The 20,732-nt window shown below is 42.7% G+C and overlaps 1 protein-coding gene across 2 annotated transcripts; it reads left to right on the top strand.

The window, feature by feature from the left end:
* The first annotated feature begins 586 nt into the window (after positions 1–586).
* On the top strand, positions 587–13,566 carry LOC124859877 (zinc finger protein OZF-like). Of its 2 annotated transcripts, XM_047352861.1 has the most exons (3): positions 587–1,091; positions 7,335–7,398; positions 11,856–13,566. In XM_047352861.1, the coding sequence occupies exons 2-3, from the start codon at positions 7,374–7,376 to the stop codon at positions 13,235–13,237; spliced, it is 1,407 nt and encodes a 468-aa protein (XP_047208817.1). In that variant the 5' UTR covers positions 587–1,091; positions 7,335–7,373; the 3' UTR covers positions 13,238–13,566. The 2 variants fall into 2 exon arrangements, with proteins under 2 accessions (XP_047208817.1, XP_047208740.1); XM_047352784.1 differs by lacking the exon at positions 7,335–7,398 and having other exon boundaries at positions 590–1,091.
* Positions 13,567–20,732: the final 7,166 nt, after the last annotated feature.

Here is a 20,732-nt window from a genome sequence, read left to right as displayed (position 1 = left end):
AGTGTTTTTGGGGCTCAGATGTTCTCTACTTCTGGTTTTATGGCGAGAACACAAACTTGGAGGTCCAGCCGCGCCCACAAACTTCAACATGAAACTCTGGATTCTTGCTGGCAGTTTGTAGATTGATATTAGTTTGAGAAACATTAATGCACAGCAGGATGTTATGTCACAATGGTAATTCTGACAACGAGGAACACAGTAATGAGAAAGTAGCTCGATCAGTTTTGATGCGTTAAGACCAAGTTGGGCTGGATCTGTGTCTGACCTGCATGATGAGTCCAGGGCAGCATCTAGGCTGATGCAGGAAACCCAAAAACTGGAATAAGAGCACCAGAACATTAATACAACGTTTAAGGACGCCGTACGTTGCAATAAAAAGAACAAGCAGCGCAAAACGGAAAATGTACTGGCATGAAAGCTGCAGCAAAATAATGTGTATTAAGATTAATTTTCAGCTAAGTGAGTTCAATGGAAACACAAATAATAATGAAATGTGGAAAAAAAGAGTAAAAGGTTCTGTATCGGTGAAATTTTAGGTGAAATTGGATCATTTGACCCAAAGTGCAGCTTGTTATTGAGAAAATGTCTAAATAAAAGCATGTGGCTGAGCTCAAATATCAGCAGAACCTGTTCAATGCTGAGATCAGAGGACATTAGTGAGTTAAAATACATTTGAAACATTTAAGATGCGTTTCTAAAAAAGTATTGAACAAGATCAGCTGATCATACATTTTGCTACTTTTATTTTAGTACTATGATTGGTGCCCTGTGTAGGCGGGATTTCCGGGTCTTTCGGCCTGCAGGTCTCATGAATCCCTAGTGCGCAGACTCCATCTCATCAGCACAGTCAGAACCTCGTCCGTCTGTTTTGTTCGGTTCTGGAAGCGTTAATAAAGCTGAAAGAGAGGAACATCGGTGGCTGGTGGACTCTGGAAGAAGTCCGGCGGTTCGCAGCTGAGTTGAGAGTTTGGAGAAAGAAAAGCTACCAGAAATGTGGAGACAGCAGGTCCAGCAGCCTCAGGATGCAGCAGAGCGGAGACACAGAAACATGGATCCTGTTCTCAGTCCTGATTCCCCAGCGCACACGTTAGGTTGGTGTGTTTTCATTCTTCCCACCAGCTGTGGAGCTTCATTATAGTTTGACCTTTCAGACCATTGGTTGTGTTAGTAGCTCAAGTCAGCCCGGCTTCTGCAGGTGTTGGTGCTGGTCATTTCGCACCTTCGCCCTCTCGTAGCCGTTTTAACTCCCAACTGTTGGGGGTACGAAATGGACCATTTTCCGCGGGACATGTCGACCCTACCATGCGTCATTTCGAACCCGTCAGTAGGACGTTTCGTACCCGCTTTCACATCCGACGATTCACAGCAATCTGTCTATATTCTACTGCAAGGAAATGTGGTTATCTGAGTCTAGGAAACAATATCTTACATCAGGTGGCACTTCAGGTTACACACACACACACACACACACACACATATATCATCACATCTATATATAAACATACAAAAATCAGAGCTATACGATTCAGTGTAATCTACATGTAACTGTGTGTGTGTAAGAATTATAAACTGAAAAATGATAATTAACACACTTAATAATACTTACCTGCAGCCTTGTGAAGCAACCAGCTCCTCATAGAAGATTATGGAGCAAACCTGACAGCTTATAGAACAGATCTGAAATGATACTAAACGATACAATATATGAATTATCACATTTCAAAAGTATTTTATTTTCACTGATCTTACCAACAAATAAAAACGTTAACATACTAAAATGTGTAAACCTACACAAACCTCTGAATGAGCAATGTTCTTGTTAACAGAACGTTTCCCCAGACCAGCCAGTTCTAGCTTGAGTTCCTCGTCCCTCTCAGGTGTAGTAGAACATGCTTTATAAAGCAAATACAAGTTTATTAAAAAGCTTAACAGATTTCGGCCATAACGTCTTTTCCCCTTTGCTTTCAGTCCAGAAAAAAGATGTGGAGATATAGAAATTTCATTAAATGTCAACAACAAACAAATGATACATTGCCTTAATTAAAACCTTTATCAGATTTGAGATTGAGATAAATGAGCCCGTCCACAGGTGACGACAGTTTAAAAGAAAGAAAGGTCTTCCTCTAGCACTGTAGTGCAGCTGTCCCATTTCTTGATGCAAGGCCTGTCCAGATTGGTGGAGAAACATTCCTGTTGTCTCATCTGCTGGACAGCGTCTGTCTGCTGTCCCTCAACGTGTTAAATTTAAAGAATTCACTCCTATCAAATAACATTTATAGTCTCTTCTGTTCTTATGGGAGATTAGGTATAAAATGAATGTGTTCATGAAAGTGAATCCTATAGACTGAAATGAAAGCATTTCTGGAGAAGGTTAAAATAACAGAAGTTTTTTGTCTTCTGCTGGTGTCTGTGAGAAAAGCCTGTTTCTGTAAAACTGAATACAACACAAACTCTGACATAGTTCAAGTTTTTCTGAATGCCTGATTCAATTCAGTTCAAAAAATATTATTATTATTGTCATTAACATATTCACCAGGAAAGGAAATTAAATGTATCTGATACTAAATATTTAATAGCTTCAGCCCTACAGAGACAGAGCAGATGTCAAACAAATTTTTTCAAATTGAGTCAAACTAAGTTCAGTCAGTAATCAATAAGATCATCTTTATAGAAAGATTTTAACCGATTGGTCGGTCCTTTTTTATTTATCAGCCATGTTTCCATTACAGATGAGGGTGGTGGTTGTTAAGGTCTCCCACTCTGAAACCATTGTAATAAGGTCATATTTACTGAAGAGAAATTGTTCTGTACTCCTTATATTGGATTTAATCTCAGCCTTTGATATAGTTCACCAGATCTTGCTTGACAGGTTGAGGTATTGGGCCGGAGTATCAGGGTCTGCCTTACAGGGGTTTTCTTCATATCTTTCTGATTTTTCATTCTGTGTGACTCCTTCAAATTTTTAGGTCTTCACTTAGTCTTCTTTATTTTGGTGTACCTCAGGGTTCTGTTTTAGGGCCCTTAATATTTCCCCCCTCCAGCACATTCTGAGCACTTTAAAGATGTTTCATATCATTTCTATGCAGATGATATTCTGATTTACCAAAGAAACAACTGAAATTTATGAATGTGCTCCAGAAAAGCATACAACTCAAGTCAAGTCAAGTTTATTTATATAGCGTTTTTCAGCAACAAGGCACTCAAGGCGCTGTACATAAGGAAAAACATTACAATGATTCAGAAAATCAAACAACAGAGGTAATTTAATCAAATAAAGAGAATAGAATGATAAGAAAACAAAAGGAAAATTGGACTGAAAACTTAACTAATAATGTTTAGATAATACATTCAAAGGCCACTCTAAACAAATAAGTTTTTAGTCTTGATTTAAAGCAACTTAGGGTTTTGGCGCTTTTCCAGTTTTCTGTGAGTTTATTCCAGATTAGTGGAGCATAAGAACTAAAAGCTGATTCTCCGTGTTTGGTTCTGGTTCTGCAGAGTAGATTTGAGCCAGAAGACCTGAGAGGTCTGGGTGGTTGATACACTGACAACAAGTCTGTAATGTATTTTGGTGCTAAGCCATTCAGTGATTTATAGACTAACAGAAGTATTTTAAAGTCTATTCTCTGAGCTACAGGGAACCAGTGTAGGGACTTTAGAACCGGGCCGATGTGCTCCACTTTCTTAGTTCTAGTGAGGACGTGGGCAGCAGTGTTCTGGATCAACTGCATCTGTCTGATCCACTTTTTAGGCAGACCTGTGAAGACACCGTTGCAGTAATCAATTCTACTAAAGATGAACGCATGAATTAGTTTTTCAAGGTCCTGCTGAGACATTAGTCCTTTAATCCTGGAGATGTTCTTTAGGTGATAGAAGGCCGACCTTGTTACTGTCTTTATGTTCCTCTGAAGGTTCAGGTCTGAGTCCATCACTACACCCAGGTTTCCAGCCTGACTGGTGGTTTCTAGCTGTATTAAATGAAGCTGTGTGCTAACTTTTAAACGCTCTTCCTTTGGTCCAAAGATTATTACTTCAGTTTTGTTTTGATTCAGCTGAAGAAAATTTTGGCCCATCCATGCATTGATTTATTTTCAATTCAATTCAGTTTTATTTATATAGCGCCAATTCACAACACATGTTGTCTCAAGGCTCTTCACAACAGTCAGGTTCATACATTCCAATTAATCCTAACAATTGAACAATGCAGTCGGAGTTAGTTATTTATTCAAATTGGATAAAATGTTTTTCTATCTAAGGAAACCCAGCAGATTGCATCCAGTCAGTGACTTGCAGCATGTAGAGACAGTGGAGAGGAAAAACTCCCTTTTAACAGGAAGAAACCTCCAGCAGAACCAGAACCAGGCTCAGTGTGAGCGGCCATCTGCCACGACCGACTGGAGGTTAGAGAGAACAGAGCAGAGACACAAAGAGAACACAGAAGCACTGATCCAGGAGTACTTTCTATGGGAAGGAAAAGTAAATGTTAATGGATGTAGCTCCTTTAGTTGTTTCATCTAGAAAGAAAGAACAGATAAACTCTGAGCCAGTTTTCAAGGTTAGAGTCTGAAAGAGAGAACATAGAGTTAGTCACAATAGAAGCTCACTCAGTAGCCATGTCTAGGAGAGAGAAAGGGTTAAACACTAAAAGACAGGGCCATGTGGATCATCTGTAGAAGGTGAGCATTAAGTTGTTGCCAGCAGCAGCTCGGACGATTCCCCTCTCCAGAAAGGTGTCACAGGTAGACACAGAGTCAGGCCAGGTGTAGCTTCTAGGAAGAGAAAAGAGAGAACAAGGTTAAAAACTGAAATAACAGCAAACAATGCAAAATTGGAGAGTAGTGTGAGAATGTAGCGAAGAGGGTGAAAGTGGTCGTTATGTCCTCCAGCAGCTTTTACCCAGCGTTTGAATGGGTTCATGGTCACCTGGTGACATCGTATCGTATAGCTGTGTGTCGTCTGCATAGTTATAATAACTTACGTAGTTGTTTATTATAATCTGAGTTAGGGGAGCATGTAGATATTGAATAGGAGGGGCCTTAAGATGGACCCTTGGGGAACGCCACATGTGATTTTTGTGGTCTCTGATGTAAAGTTACCTACTGACACAAAAAAGTCCCTGTCCTTCAAGTAGGATTTAAACCAGTTGAGTGCTGTACCAGAAAGGCCGACCCGGTTTTCCAGGCGCTCTAATAAAATGGAGTGATCAACAGTGTTGAATGCTGCACTAAGGTCCAATAATACCAGCACTGTGGTTCTTCCACAGTCTGCATTTATACGGATGTCATTGAACACCTTGACAAGAGCAGTCTCTGTACTGTGGTGAACAGGAAGCCTGACTGGAAGACATCGAAGCGGTTGGTCGTTGTTAGGAAGTTGTTTAACTGTTGAAATACAGATTTTTCAATAATCTTACTGATGAAGAGGAGGTTTGATATAGGCCTGTAGTTCTGTAGTAGCAGCTTGTCCAAGTTGCTCTTTTTCAATAGAGGTTTGATAATTGCTGTTTTTAGGGCCTGGAGGAAAACACCTGACAAAAGGGACGTGTTTATTATTTGTGTTAAATCAGATGTTATTACAGGCAAAGCTTTCTGAAGGAAAGCTGTAGGTAAAACATCGAGACAGCAGGAAGAAGAGCTTAGTTGCTGCACGATTTCTTCTAAGTTTTTATAGTTTATTTGGTGAAATTGGGAAATTTTGTCAAAATCAGTTCTAGTTGGAGACAACATTGGTCCTGGAGTTGATGTGGATGTTCTGACTGCCCCTCTGATCTATTGGATTTTTTCAGTGAAGAAGTTAACAAATTCATTACAGGTCCTGGTAGAGTGGAGTTCAGATGCTACAGTTACAGGAGGGTTTGTTAACCGGTCGACCGTGGCAAATAATGGACCAGTATTGTTAATGTTTTTACTGATGATCTCAGAAAAGAAAAATTATCTTGCATTTTTCAGTTGTAGGTTATATCTGTATAATCTCTCTTTATAGATAATATAGTGAACCTGGAGTCCAGTCTTTCTCCACCTGCCTTCAGCTTTTCAACACTCCTTTTTTCCACTTCTGACTGGTGGAGCACTTCTCCATGGAGAAGTGCGTGGAGAAGTCATAATCAACACTTTTTACAGATAAAAGTTCATTAAAATCATTGATAAAGTTTGTTTTGGACTTAGGAGGCCTGTAAATATTCAAGAACATGGTTCGGACCGGGCTCTTTACCCGGAGACCCAAATATTCAAAAGAGTCAAATTTGCCCAGAAATACTTTTTTACACTCTAATAAATCTTTAAACAAAGTCACCCCTCCACCTTTTCTTTGCTGTCTGCTCTCACAAATAAAATAGTAGTTTGGAGGCGTCGCCTCTATCAGAATGGGAGCTTCATTAAATTCATGTAACCATGTTTCTGTTAAAAACATAACATCAAGATCGTGGTCAGTAATGAAGTCAATGATTAAAAATGATTTTCCTGACAGAGATCTAATGTTCAATAAAGTCAGTTTATATGACTTAGTTGTTTATATTAACTCTGTGTCTGGTTGTACCTGACAGTTTATGGCTTTTTTTGATTGTTTATTACTGTCTCTTATCCTTTTAGCTTTCTTCTTTCTGTCACGTATAAACACAGAGATTTTACAACTATCTCCTATTAGGGGCCCAAGTTTTTCCTGGACATGATCATTTCTGATAGAGTTACCACTGGGGCCCAGACTGTATCACAGAGAAGTGATTTGAAGGTCCTGATTAGGAGGAGATAGATTAGGAGCAGCGCCGTAGAAAGAGAGAGTTACGACACTCCCATTGACCTCTATAGAAAGAAGGGAAGTCACGTGGTTCATGGAGCTGCTAATAGGTCCAAACACCAGCAGCTCCAGCATTGGACGTAGTTCATTCTCGGTGCTTCGTAAGGATTTTTTACGGTAAGTTGATGAAAATACAACATTATATTGATATTGTGAGGCTTTAATTTACTGTTCTGAATCGCAGTTTAGCAATAATATTTTATATCGCCAGGTTTAGTTAATTAAGCATGTTAACTCACTTGTTGTATTTTAACTGCAGCTAGTTCATTGTAAGCATGGCGGGTTTTAGACGAGTTTATCTCATTGTGTCTGATTCAGCATTTTAAAATGTCCATTACAGGTTACATTCTTAACGTTGATAATTTTCTAATTTTTATTGTATTTCCAGCTACTGAACTAGCACATCTTGAAAAATACTGTGATATTGGGATGGTTAATTTAGTTAAAGTTATAGATTGTTTGTCAACGACGGCAACATAAATAGGGACATTATCATTAAACGTGATTGTGAAGATGAGTCATTTTTTATTATTCTTTTCCAGGTAAACCACACGAGAATGGCTTAAAGGAACTGCTGAACCATGTTGCAAACAAAGCACCAGAAAGGTAACAAAATTTCTGTCCTTAAAAATAATAAGAGCTGAATCAAGATGTCTGAACAAAATGATTTTAACATTTTAAGACCTTCACAAAGTTGGTATTTACAGTCATGGATGAAGTTGAAGTAGATATTAGAATCTATCTCAAGACAGAAAAATAAATTAAGAATTATTACTGGAACATATCAGCATCAATACACAGTAGAACAGTAACAAAAAATACCTTTAAACAATCAAAGGTCCGTGGTAACAGTCAAGGTGTTTGCTTAGGGCTTGTTTGTTGGGGTGCAAGATGAGGTTTGACATTGTTTTTTCTTTGTGTTTTTCGCCTGGCTTTTACTTCCAAGATGTCCAGCATTGGCCAGAATTTTTTTTCTTTCATTAAAGAAATGTTTTGCTGCTATTCTTAGTCTCAGCCTGATGAATCTGGTGGTTATTTAATAATGTGTTTTTGCTCCATCTAATGCCTCTCTTACTCTTCATACCAATAGCTTTCATTTGATCTTTTGTGAAAATGCTGCCAAAGTTCTTTTCCATTGTTAATTTTTTCTTTCGTAGGACTGCATTAATTTTCTTCTGTCTGTGAAGTTCTCCTTCTATTGTTCTTATGTGAATTATTTGGTTTTCTAATTCCTCCCTTAGCTTTTTCACCTCGGTTTCCTGATTGTATTCCCTGTTGATGCATACGTCTTGCCCTGTTGACCCTGGCGCATCAGTTCCTGGCATGTCCCTGTCCTCTTCATATTCTTTTTCCCCTTCACTTTCCCTCATCTCACTTGCCTCATTTCTGTTTCTTCCTTCCTTCATCTCTGAAATTATAATGGCACTGTTAGCATAAAGATTAGGTAAAAAATTTGAAACGTAAAAGTTTACTTTAGAACTATATGTGTAATCACTAGTCAGTGGATCAACATGCAGTGGAAGTTCTGCTGGACTTCTCATTGCAGGATCCTTCCTCGTCTTTGGTTCTGGTTGATGAAGAAAAAGGGTTGGAACGGCATCAGCCCTCAGTCTCACTTGGCCTGACTGTACCCTCACAAACTGTCCTTTTTCAAAGTGTGCCTGTAAAGTGATTTATTTATTTATTTTCTTGCACATTTCATTAGGCCCTTGTGCATTTTCCAGTGCAGTGTGCAGATTGAACGTACAGCACATAATTTCCTGTTGTTGTGACCTCTGGTGATGGTGAGGTTGCTTCTACTGACTTGAACCAACCATTTTTTCCTTCTTTCAGGATCTTTTGGGAAGCCGTACATATGGATTCCTTTCTCTGATCGATTGGTGCATCCAAATGCAGCACACCCAACCATGGTAACCTGCTGAACCTACAGAGGAACACATTTACTTTTTTTTTGCCTTCTAGCTATGATATTGATTGTTTCTGTATTGTTTTCTGGGAGGTCAGCAGATGTGGTGACTGACTTCAAAAGGAGCTGCTGCCAATGATGCCAAGAAGGATGAACCCTCATTCGGACTTGGGCACATTTCTACCTTGTCCAGATTTGATCAGATACAGTTTATTGGTGCAGATGTAATCAATAAACTGTATAAATGGTAGTGCAAGTACTTATTTATTAAAGCTAGTTTTGCATTTTACATATCTTACAATAAATTGTTTGGTCATTTATTTTTGCACAATTCAGTTGTTTTGTCATCTAATATGATTTTAACTACATTTTGAATTAAATGAACATTTTAGTCAATGAATTACAATTTTACAACAGTTGTCAGACTACGGTCACAATCAACTCTGTTATAGATACAAGTACTCAGTTCACATGACAGCCAAAAATAGTATAATTATGTCTTCTTCAAAAATTAAGAATTCATCCCAGGTCTTCAGTCATATTTTCATACAGCTACATATTTTCCTCATTCATTTAAAAATTATAAAATTTTAATTCTGCTCATTTTCCATCTGTAATATTTGGATTTTTTTTTTTTTTTTAAATACATAAGCAATAGATCTTTCCACGTAGTATAGGATGTAGATCCGAAGGTAAGTTTGATCGGAGCTCTTAACCGCTGGCACAGAATACAGTTATAGCATCCCATGCTAGCACATGCTAGCATGGGATGCTATAACTGTATTCGGCTAGCATGTGCTAGCATGCGGAGGAGATCAGAAAGAGCATTTATATTAGGTATTGTTACTTCTGTTTGGATTTTCAAATTATGATTTAGTAGCCAGTAATCAGTTCATTATTATTTAATTACCAAAAGTCACAGGAAAGAGTGAAAAAATCCGCTTTTTGCGTTATGTCGCGCCTGAAGCCGTTCAACCTGACTGACACCGCTGAGATGTTTGGAACTATTGAGAGCTACATGAACCACGTGACCGCCTATTGGCGAGTTCAAAGAGTGTCGTAACTCTCTCTTTCTACGGCGCTGATTAGGAGGTGGTCGAGGTCTGCGGTATTTGGAAGATGTTGGTTTAGTAGCAGGGCCTCGGCCACGGGGGGTGTTGAATGGAGAAGATGTCAGAGCCATTTGGGTCCCGATCTTAAGAGCTCCTTTCATGTTATCAGAATCCAGTAAAGCAAAAAGCGGGCTCAGTGGGGAGATGGGAGAGTTCTATTATGGTCTGGGTCTGGGTGAGGGGGGTTTACCGGCGGTGTCGGTCAGGTCGGGGTCTGGGATGAGGTGGGTATAATGGGGGGGTCCACTTCTCCTGTGGATTTCGACGGGGAGACCTTTTGTGATGACCCCTCTTTCTCAGCCAACTGGCCGGTTGTCTCTGCTGGAGCTGTTAGAGGCAGCGTTATCATTGTTGTTGATACTCCATGTTCTCTGCTGAAGGTCGAAGCTGCTGGTGGATTATTTACTGAATAGAAGAGATTAGATGTGAGACGTCTGGCTCCTGGCTTGTTCAAACAGAAACCATCTTGCTTGAAGAGTTGTCTTTTTTCCCAAAAAATATTAAAGTTGTGGATGAAGTTCACAGATGTAGTGGCACATGTTTTTTTCAACCACTTATTAATCATCAGAAGTCTTGAAAAAATCTCATCTCCACAGAAAAGTGGTGCAAAGGGTGCACTGAGAAACACCTTGATATTGAGACCTCCAACAATATTCAGCCACGTCATCCATGGCTCCACAGTGTATAATAAGGTTTTCTAGAGACGGGCGCTTTTCTGTAATTGCAAGAATATTCTCTTAGATATCTGACACCGCGTTACTGGTACCAATCATAACTTCTATGTTTTTCTTGTTGCAGAAGTTTTTAATCCCATCCACAGCTGTGTTGCCCACTATTAGGGTTCTTGGTCCGGTTGGGGCGCTTTTTCTCTGGCAGCTTAAGAGAAAACTGTTTTGGTAGGTTTATTCTCAATGTTCTGATTGCCGGCTGAGTTGTTGAGCTGGCTGTCACTGTTTGGGATCACAGGCAGAGTTGAATCATCGTTGTACCTCATATTCACCTCCACATTCACTTCTAGTCCATGGAGTTTCATCTCCAAAACAGCCAATTTCTGTAAAAGTTTGTTGAAGTCCTCTGTGGTGAAGGGAGGCATTTTGTGCTGATTAGCTGGCGTCAACTTGTCCTGCTTTCGAGTTCGATTATGAAAACATCAAAACCCTTTAGAAAAAAATAAAATAAAAATAATCCTTGGGAGTCGCTGGTAAGAAGTAGTTTTAGTCCCAATATTTCCGTCATTTTGGCTAAGAGATAAAAAGTTAGGAGTAAAAGAATGTAAGCAAGCTGGGAGCTCAGGAGAAAAGCGTCTGAGCAGGCAGAGAGGCGGAAGTAACTCTAGAGATGAAAACTCCTGATCCCTTGTGCCAGGTCATTAGATGGTCATGTTCAGTCTCTGGTTCGCTCATATTTTTATACCTTAAGAAATATTGCTACGGTAAGTGTCAATATCTCACAAACAGAACAGGAAATTGTTATTCATGTATTTATTTCTTAGAAAGTGGAATATTGCAACTCATTGTTTACCTGCTAAAGCAGACCATCACTGGATCCTCTGCTGGTTCTACAGAACGCTGCTGCTCCTGTAGCTCCATTGGCTCCGCAGCCAGCCCAGAGTACACTTAAACATCTTGATTCTCTCTTGTAGGGCTTTGAATGATCCAGAACCAGCACACATCCCAGAACTTCTGTATGTCCCTACCAGGTCCCTAAGGTTTTGTGATCAAGGTCTGCTGGTTCTGCCACGTACGAGGCTCAGACCTAAAGGTGACAGAACCTTCTCAGCAGCACCAGGACTCTTTAATTTGAGGTCTATGGACTCTGTTTAGCCTTTTAAAAAGCAGCTAAACACAGCTTTTTACAGATGCTTCTGATTAACGATCTGGATGCGTTGATGTTTAATGTTTCTAGATGTCTTCTGTGCAGCACCTTGTGATGTGTGTCTTAGAAGGTGCTTTATAAATAAGGTTCTACTTACTGATGTTGGTTTGAAGCCTGACAGCTGAGTTCTTCAGTTTTTTTGACTGAAGTTGTCTTTGTGTCATCTGCAGATGTTCAGAAGAGCCTTTTGGTTAAAGAAGAAGCTCCTGCAGAACAGAGTCTTGGTGTGGACCAGCAGGACCCAGAGCTTCTTCACTTCAAGAAGGAACAGGAGGAAATCTGGAGCCTGGAGGAAGAGCAGCTCAATGTGAAGGAGGAGACGGATCCCACCAGGTTTCCACTGACCATAGTTCTTGTGAAGAAAGAGGATGAGGAAGATAAACCTCTGTTCTCACAACTTCATGAACACCAAACAGAAGATGGATATCTTCCAAATAGCAGCTCAGCTGAGCAGATGAAAGCAGAAACTGATGAAGAGGACTGTAGAAGAGCAGAGTCCAGCAGGAACCCAGATCTAAATACTCACAGAGACACTTCTAACTCGTCAGAAACTGATGTCAGTGATGATGAAGAGGAGGATGATGTGAACCTTCCGGACTCTCAGCTGAAACAGCTTTCAGATTCTGGGTCTGAAACTGAGGACAGTGAGAATGACTGGAAGGAGAGCAGAGCTGCCGAGTCAGGAGGACATGCTGTCACCAAGTCTTTGGGCTGCTCTGAGTGTGGTCAACAGTTTAACAGGTGCTCCCAACAGAGACACGTCATGGCATGTCACTCAACAGCAAGGTCTGTCGGCTGTTTGCTTAACAAGAAAAGTGTTAGAGAAAAGAAAAATCTTGAGTCGCTGAGGAAAGTCCAAACAAGTGTTAAATGTTTTACCTGTGATGACTGTGGAAAAAGCTTTAACTGGAAAAATAATATAAATGTTCACATGAGAATCCACTCAGGTGAGAAACCGTTCAGTTGTGATGTTTGTGGCCGAAGATTCAGCCAGAAGTCACATTTAAACATTCACACCAGAATTCACACAGGAGAGAAACCGTTTGGTTGTGATGTTTGTGAACAAAGATTTAGTGATAAGTCCCATTTAAACAAACACGTAAGAATCCACACAGGAGACAAACCTTTAGGTTGTGATGTCTGTGGGCAAAGGTTTGGGGAAAAGACAAGTTTGAACAGACACATGAGAATCCACACAGGTGATAAACCGTTTGGTTGTGATGTTTGTGGACAAAGGTTCAGTGATAAGTCAACCCTAAAAAAACATGCTAGGATCCACACAGGAGAAAAGCCTTTTAGTTGTTATGCTTGCGGGAAGAAATTTAGCCTGAAAGGAAGTTTAAAAACACACTTGAGAATCCACACGGGAGAAAAACCCTTCGGTTGTGATGTTTGTGGGCAGACGTTTCGCCAACTGTCTAATTTAAACGCACACACCAGAATTCACACAGGAGAGAAACCATTTGGCTGCGCTGTTTGTGGAGAAACATTTACCCAAACGTCACATTTTAACAGACATATGAGAATCCACACAGGAGGGGAAAATGCTTAGAGGAGAATATTAAAGCAACTGTTTAAGTAACACAGAAGAGTTCCAACCTAAATTACAGGTTTTTTGTAAATGTTTTACTTTACACTGTTTAAAATGTATATTCCTCATGTGATAAGCTCTGTGTTTTAATTCAGTTTATTTATGATGCACCAAATCCAAGCAAATGTTATCTTAAGACACTTTACAAAAAAATGATTTCAAGCAGGTTGGTCCAGGTTTCCATCTGAAAGACTGTATAAACAGGCTTCAAATCATTAAAAATGGTTCAGTTTTATTGTGGTGTTTTTTATTCTAATAAGTAAATTTTCAATAAAGCGATTGAAGCTTAAGCAGAGTGGGTTCATGTTGTAGAGGTTTAGCTCTTTCTTTTAGGTTGCAGTCAGTATAATTTCTGTTTAGATTATTGCAGATTAGTCCTTTGAAGCACCCATAGCTATTGAGTTACACATGATATTCACAGCAGCATTAAAATAAAGCACCTAAGAAAAACAGTAATTTAACTTCAGATTGAAATATTATTTCCAGTTAAAGTTCAGTTTCACTCTTTCCCAGTTTTGTTTGATCCAGTTCTTATGCAGGAATCAAAGGCAAATGAAAACTCCATTCTGGGTTTAACCACAGACTCATTCAATCACCACCAGGGCCCATTTTCACAAAGAACCCTAAATCCTAGCGCCTGGTGACGTCATTCAAGTTTCCTGACTTGAATGACGTCACCAGGAGCTCCTAACATGAAGAGATGTTCAGAGCAGTGAGGAGGACTTTTAGTGAGCCTAAGAGTGTCTGAAGCAGAGAAGATGGAGGAAAGACAGAGAGAAAGGAGAGATCTTCTCCTCCAATGAACAACAGTGAATGAATAAAACGCTACCAGCTCCATGGCGCGGAGATCCACCTCCTAAACAGTCGAGTCAATGAGAACAGAAACTTCTAAAACAATTATACAATTATTAATATAGAGAGAAGATTAACTTTATCATCCCCCTAGGAGAAAATTACACCTTTTGAATCCATGTGGCTCAGAAATACAGGATTTCTGCTCAGACAATCATTATGACGTTGACAGATCTCCAAAACGGAGATTTTCTGTTTGCTGCATCTGCCAAAGAAGAGCTGGGTACGTCCGGTGAGTAGCAGATTCCCACGGATGCTGGACATGTGAACCGGGATGGATGAGTTGTTTGATGTTTTGGTCATTTATTACTACCACAGTGCTATTCCCAGAATATCAAAGACTGATAGTTGTGATGGACATCTACACAGATGTTATTGATTATCAGAAATAATAATCTTCTAATATGAAATTTGTTATTTTTATGAGTTATTTTTTATCTGCAGCTCGTATTTGTACTCGTCGTCTTCCGCTTTATCCGGGACCGGGACGCGGGGGCAGCAGACTCAGCAGAGACGCCCAGACGTCCCTCTCCCCAGACACCTCTTCCAGCTCCTCCGGGGGGAGCCCAAGGCGTTCCCAGGCCATCCGAGAGATATAGTCCCTCCAGCGTGTCCTGGGCCTCCTCCCGGTGAGACATGCCTGGAACACCTCCCGAGGAAGGCGTCCAGGAGGCATCCGGTGTAGATGCCCAAGCCACCTCAACTGGCTCCTTTCGATGTAGAGAAGCAGCAGCTCTACTCCAAGCCCCTCCCGGATGGCCGAGCTCCTCACCCTATCTCTAAGGGAGCGCCCGGCCACCCTACAGAGGAAGCTCATTTCAGCCGCTTGTATCCGGGATCTCGTTCTTTCGGTCATGACCCAAAGTTCATGGCCATAGGTGAGGGTAGGAACGTAGACCGACCAGTAAATCGAGAGCGTAGCTTTTCAGCTCAGCTCTCTCTTCACCACAACGGACCGGCACAGCGCCCCCATTACTGCGGCAGCCGCACCGATCCGTCTGTTGATCTCCCGCTCCATTCTTCCCTCACTCGTGAACAAGACCCCGAGATACTCCTCCACTTGAGGCAGGAACTCCCCTCCAACCTGAAGAGGACAAGCCACCCTTTTCTGGTCGAGAACCATGGCCTCGGACTTGGAGGAGCTGATCTTCATCCCAGCCGCTTCACACTCGGCTGCGAACCGCCCCAGTGCATGCTGTAGGTCTTGGCTAGATGGGGCCAGCAGGATCAGGTCATCTGCAAAAAGAAGAGACGAAATCCTCTGGTCCCCAAACCAGACCCCCTCCGGCCCTTGGCGGCGCCTAGAAATCCTGTCCATAAAAGTTATGAACAGGACCGGTGACAAAGGACAGCCCTGCCGGAGTCCAACATGCACTGGGAACAGGTCCGACTTAGTGCCGGCAATGCGAACCAAACTCCTGCTCCGCTTGTACAGAGATCGGATGGCCCCTAGTAAAGAGCCACCGATTCCATACTCCTGGAGCACCACCCACAAGGCATCACGAGGGACACAGTCGAATGCTTTCTCCAGGTCCACAAAACACATGTGGACCGGTTGGGCAAACTCCCATGAACCCTCGAGTACCCTGTAGAGGGTATAGAGCTGGTCCAGTGTTCCACGGCCGGGACGAAAACCACACTGTTCCTCCTGAAGCCGAGGTTCGACTATCGGCCGGACTCTCCTCTCCAATTCCGTGGCGTAGGCCTTACCAGGGAGGCTGAGGAGTGTGATCCCCCTGTCGTTGGAACACACCCTCCGGTCACCCTTCTTATAAAGGGGGACCACCACCCCAGTCTGCCAGTCCAGAGGCACTGTCCCCGACCGCCACGCAATGTTGAAGAGGCGTGTCAACCATGACAGCCCCACAACATCCAAAGACTTGAGGTACTCAGGGCGGATCTCATCCAACCCGAAGCCTTGCCACCGCGGAGCCTTTTAACCACCTCGGTGACTTCAGCCTGGGTGATGAAAGAGTCCAACCCCGAGTCCCCAGACTCTGTTTCCACCAGGGAATGCGTGATGGCAGGATTGAGGAGATCCTCGAAGTACTCCTTCCACCGGCCGATAATGTCCCCAGTCGAGGTCAGCAGCTCCCCACCCCCACTGTAAACAGTGTTGGCGAAGCGCTGCTTCCCCCTTCTGAGGCGCCGGACGGTTTGCCAGAATCGCTGGCAAACAGAATCAACCGGTAGTCCTTCTCCATGGCCTCACCGAACTCCTCCCAGGCCCGAGCTTTTGCCTATGCCACCGCCCGGGCCGCGGCACGCTTGGCCCCACGGTACCCGTCAGCTGCCTCAGGAGTCCCACAAGCCAACCACAGCCGATAGGACTCCTTCGTCAGCTTGACAGCGTCCCTTACTGCCGGTGTCCACCACCGGGTTCGGGGATTGCCGCCGCGACAGGCACCGCAGACCTTACGGCCGCAGCTACGGGCAGCAGCATTGACAATAGATGTGGAGAACATGGTCCATTCGGACTCTATGTCTCCAACATCCCTCGGAATCTGGTCAAAGCTCTCCCGGAGGTGAGAGTTGAATACATCCCTGGCCAATGGGTCCGCCAGACGCTCCCAGCAGACCCTCACTATGCGCTTGGGCCTGCCAAGTCTGTCCGGCTTTCTCCTCCTCCAGTGGATCCAACTCACCACCAGGTGATGATCAGTGGACAGCTCAGCCCCTCTCTTCACTCGAGTGTCCAAAACATGCGGCCGAAGGTCTGATGATACGACAACAAAGTCGATCATCGACCTCCTGCCTAGGGTGTCCTGGTGCCAAGTGCACTGATGGACACCCTTATGTTTGAACATGGTGTTCGTTATGGACAATCCGTGACTAGCACAGAAGTCCAATAACAAAACACCGCTCGGATTCAGATCGGGGAGGCCATTCCTCCCAATCACGCCTCTCCAGGTGTCATTGTCGTTTCCCACGTGGGCGTTAAAGTCCCCCAGCAGAATAATGGAGTCCCCGAGAGGGGCACTATCCAGCACCCCCGACAGGGACGCCAAGAAGGCCGGGTACACCGCACTACCACTTGGCCCATAGGCCGAAATGATAGTCAGAGACCTCTCCCCAACCCCAAGGCGCAGGGATACGACCCTCTCATCCACTGGGGTAAACCCCAACACGAGACAGCTGAGCTGGGGGGCAACAAGCAAACCCACCCCAGCCCGCCGCCTCTCCCCGTGGGCCACTCCAGAGTAGAAGAGAGTCCAGCCCCTCTCGAGGAGATGGGTTCCAGAGCCCACGCTGTGCGTGGAGGTGGGCTCAATATCTCTCGACCTCCTGCACCAGCTCAGGCTCCTTCCCCCCCAGCGAGGTGACATTCCACATCCCTAGAGCCAGCCTAAGCATCCGGGGATCGGGCCGCTGAGGTCTCCACCTTCGTCTGCCGCCCAATACTCTTTGCACCGGTCCCTCACGGTTCCCCTGCAGGTGGTGGGCCCACTGGGTGATGGTCTCGCGTCTCTTGTTCGGGCTTGTCCCGGCCGGGTACCGCAAGGAGCAACCCGGCCACCAGGCGCTCTCCGACAAGTCCCGACCCCAGGCCTGGCTCCAGGGTGGGACCCCGGCTCCGCCGTACCGGGCGACGTCACGTGCCTCGATTCTGTAGTCGTCATGAGGGATTCTCAAACCGCTCTTTGTCTGACCCGTCACCTAGAGCCTGTTTTCCATGGGAGACCCTACCAGGGGCATTTATGCCCCAGACAACATAGCCTCTAGGATCATTTGAGCACTCAAACCCCTCCACCAAGTTAAGGTGGCGGTTCAAGGAGGGTTTATCTGCAGCATTAAAATCAAATTTCCAACTTGAGCTCTTGAAGATTTGTAGTAAAATATGAGATCACAGGCCTTGTATGTGTGTTTTTCCCTCACATGGGTTGGGCACTTCTGATACCATCACAAATGATATGTAACTCTGTTTTTAACTCATCTTAAAAGGTAGAATAATTTAGTGATACTTTAGTAGTGGTAGTAATCAACAGTATGATTATGTACTATTATTTTAATGGATCGGTTCATTATTGAGTCAAATAAATTGAAACATGTAGTTGTGGCACATAATATGTGATGTCAATGACTTGATGGACATTATATTATATTTTTTCCTGCTGATGTCCTTCCAGAGATTTCTCAAGAAGCTGCAGCATGAAAATCCAGTGGTGCATTTACTGCATGTTGAGATGTTGGCTGTGGTCAAGGAGCTACTCCAAAAGTCTAAGACTCTATTGGACTGAGTGCAACGGAGATCTTGAAAACAGATGTGCATTGTAGAGACTTGCACTGGACAAGAGGTTGTGTGTTGGATAATACTGTTTTTATAAAATAAACAAAGAACACTCGGAAAGAAGGTATTGGGTCTTGACTGTCTACAATAGCGTCACAGGAGGATATATAAAAGCAGTAGAATTTCTGTTAAAAAACCTTCCACTGAACAACAGTACAATCACATCACTGTCTGCACTCAGTCCATATCTAAAGGACACAGAAAACATGAGTAAAAAACTGACTTCAACTAAAGTCTCACTTGGTCAGACTCTTACTCCTTCTGCAGCCTCTGAAGCTCCTGCTTCAGCCAAAGATCAAGGCTCAGGATCATCATTAGATGACCCTCTGGGCTCTACTCACTTTTTACTCTTTCCATACTACTTTTAGTACATGCTTGCTTGTGGTTCCAACCCACGGGTTCTAGCCCACCCGTGCCAAAAACACACCGTGTGTCATTAGTCATCATTATAATGACACACGGTGTCATTAGTCACAAAATATTAATAACTAATATCTTTAATCGTTAAATCGTTGTAGGCAAGGCTTATTGTGTAAATGAATAGAACAGCAAGCTAGCATTAGGTATCAATAGCTTCCCTTCTTATGTTCTCTAGCTCGTAACTTTCAGTTTGATATCGCTACATGGCTTCCCTCTCTCTCCTGTACTGATCCAGAGTGCTTTGTCTTGCCGCCCGCAGCCTTCTCTGGCTCTTCTTTAACTCTGAGTCTCACTGCAGGTATAAACTAAGCATGCAGTCTTAGCTGTTTTTCTGTTTTTGCCACAACAAATCACACCTCGTTACACTTTAGACTGTTGGGCCGCCTTGCTATTGACAGACCCGGCCACATTGACATGGTATTCAAACCGTGAAGGACCAACCCGACCTAAGTTGAGTATAATAATTACTAATGGAAAAGGGGCATAAGACACATAAGCAGAACAGTACCACCACAGTCTCCTCCTCTGCAACCACAGTCTCCTCCTCTGCAACCACAGTCTCCTCCTCTGCAACCACAGTCTCCTCCTCTGCAGCTAACGCTTGCAATAACCTCTCTTGGACCACCCATTTTCCATCAAAACTACTGGATCAACCAGACGTTCCCCTGCACCACCCACAGTGTTATTTTGAGTGTTTGGTTGTTTCTTCTCCCCTCGTTCGTAGCTCCTTTAGTTACTGTTGTTTTTCTTATGACTTAGTATGGTTTTCTCTTTGTTGTCATTGTTGTCATTATTATTATGATTGTTCTCTGTTTTCCTTGGGTTCTTTAATAAGTTCTCCATCTGGTTTCTCTGTTTTTTAATTGTGGTTAGGTATTTGTTTCTTCCCCTTTGCACTCTTCTGCTTATTAGTTTCTTTTTCTGTTACTCTTCAGTTATACTGTATTTGGTCCTTGTTTCCTAGTCCTCCCAGTCTGGTTCTCTTTATCTTAATTCTCCAGTCCCTCTTTATAGGTTAGCTTTTATTATTGTTTACTTTTATTCTTGTCCTCGCTTCCTCTGCCTCATTCACAGTTTGTTCTTTCAGTTTTGGTTTATAGTTTCTTTTAGGGTCTGCTCATTATCTTGTCTTTAGTCCTTTTCCTCAGTTAGTTCTATTAGGTTCATCTACTCCCTCTGCCTTCCTGCCTCCTTGTCTCACCTGTTCTTAGTTCCTTTGATTACCTGCCTTTGTTCTCCCTCAGTATATTAGTTGGTTTTGTTTCTTTGTCCTTTGCTGGTTCCTCCGATCACATTACCTAATTTTGCTCAGTGTTTGCTACGTTCCTGCAGTACAACGCAGACGTTTCGATTGTGCTCATGCCTTGCACCTGCAGTGAGTTCTGCTATGTTTTGCTTGTTCATGACTTGTGAATAAAGCTTAAGATCATGATGAAAATGCTGCTGCCAAGCTCTTGCCTACGCTTCAGTCCACCCTAAAACCACAACGTGACACTTAGAGGAATTTGTTTATAATCGGAAACATTTAAAGAGGCAGATGAAAACCATGGCGTCCTTAAACGAGCTCAGTGTAAATTTTTGTATTAGATTGTGATATTGAATTTTCTATATTTCTTGCATATTAATTGGCTTAAATGTGTTCAATGTGGTGTGGAGTCTTTGTTTTTTAGTTCTTTTAGCTCTGGGGCTGTACTCTGGAGCAGAGATATTTTACAGGTCCTTCTCAAAACATTAGCATATTATGATAAAGTTCATTATTTTCCATAATGTCATGATGAAAATGTAACATTCATATATTTTAGATTCATTGCACACTAACTGAAATATTTCAGGTCTTTTATTGTCTTAATACAGATGATTTTGGCATACAGCTCATGAAAACCCAAAATTCCTATC

Source organism: Girardinichthys multiradiatus, chromosome 1 (assembly GCF_021462225.1).
Source record: "Girardinichthys multiradiatus isolate DD_20200921_A chromosome 1, DD_fGirMul_XY1, whole genome shotgun sequence".
NCBI lineage: Eukaryota > Metazoa > Chordata > Actinopteri > Cyprinodontiformes > Goodeidae > Girardinichthys > Girardinichthys multiradiatus.
Note: the sequence above shows the minus strand (reverse complement) of the source record. Positions and strands in the feature narration are given on the sequence as shown.

Bases quoted from the DNA above. Each gene is read 5' to 3' on its own strand.
- LOC124859877 (XM_047352784.1), top strand. From the start codon at position 992: ATGTGGAGACAGCAGGTCCAGCAGCCTCAGGATGCAGCAGAGCGGAGA. The intron at 1,092-11,855 runs GTTGGTGTGTTT...TGTCATCTGCAG, and splicing joins TTCCCCAGCGCACACGTTAG to ATGTTCAGAAGAGCCTTTTG.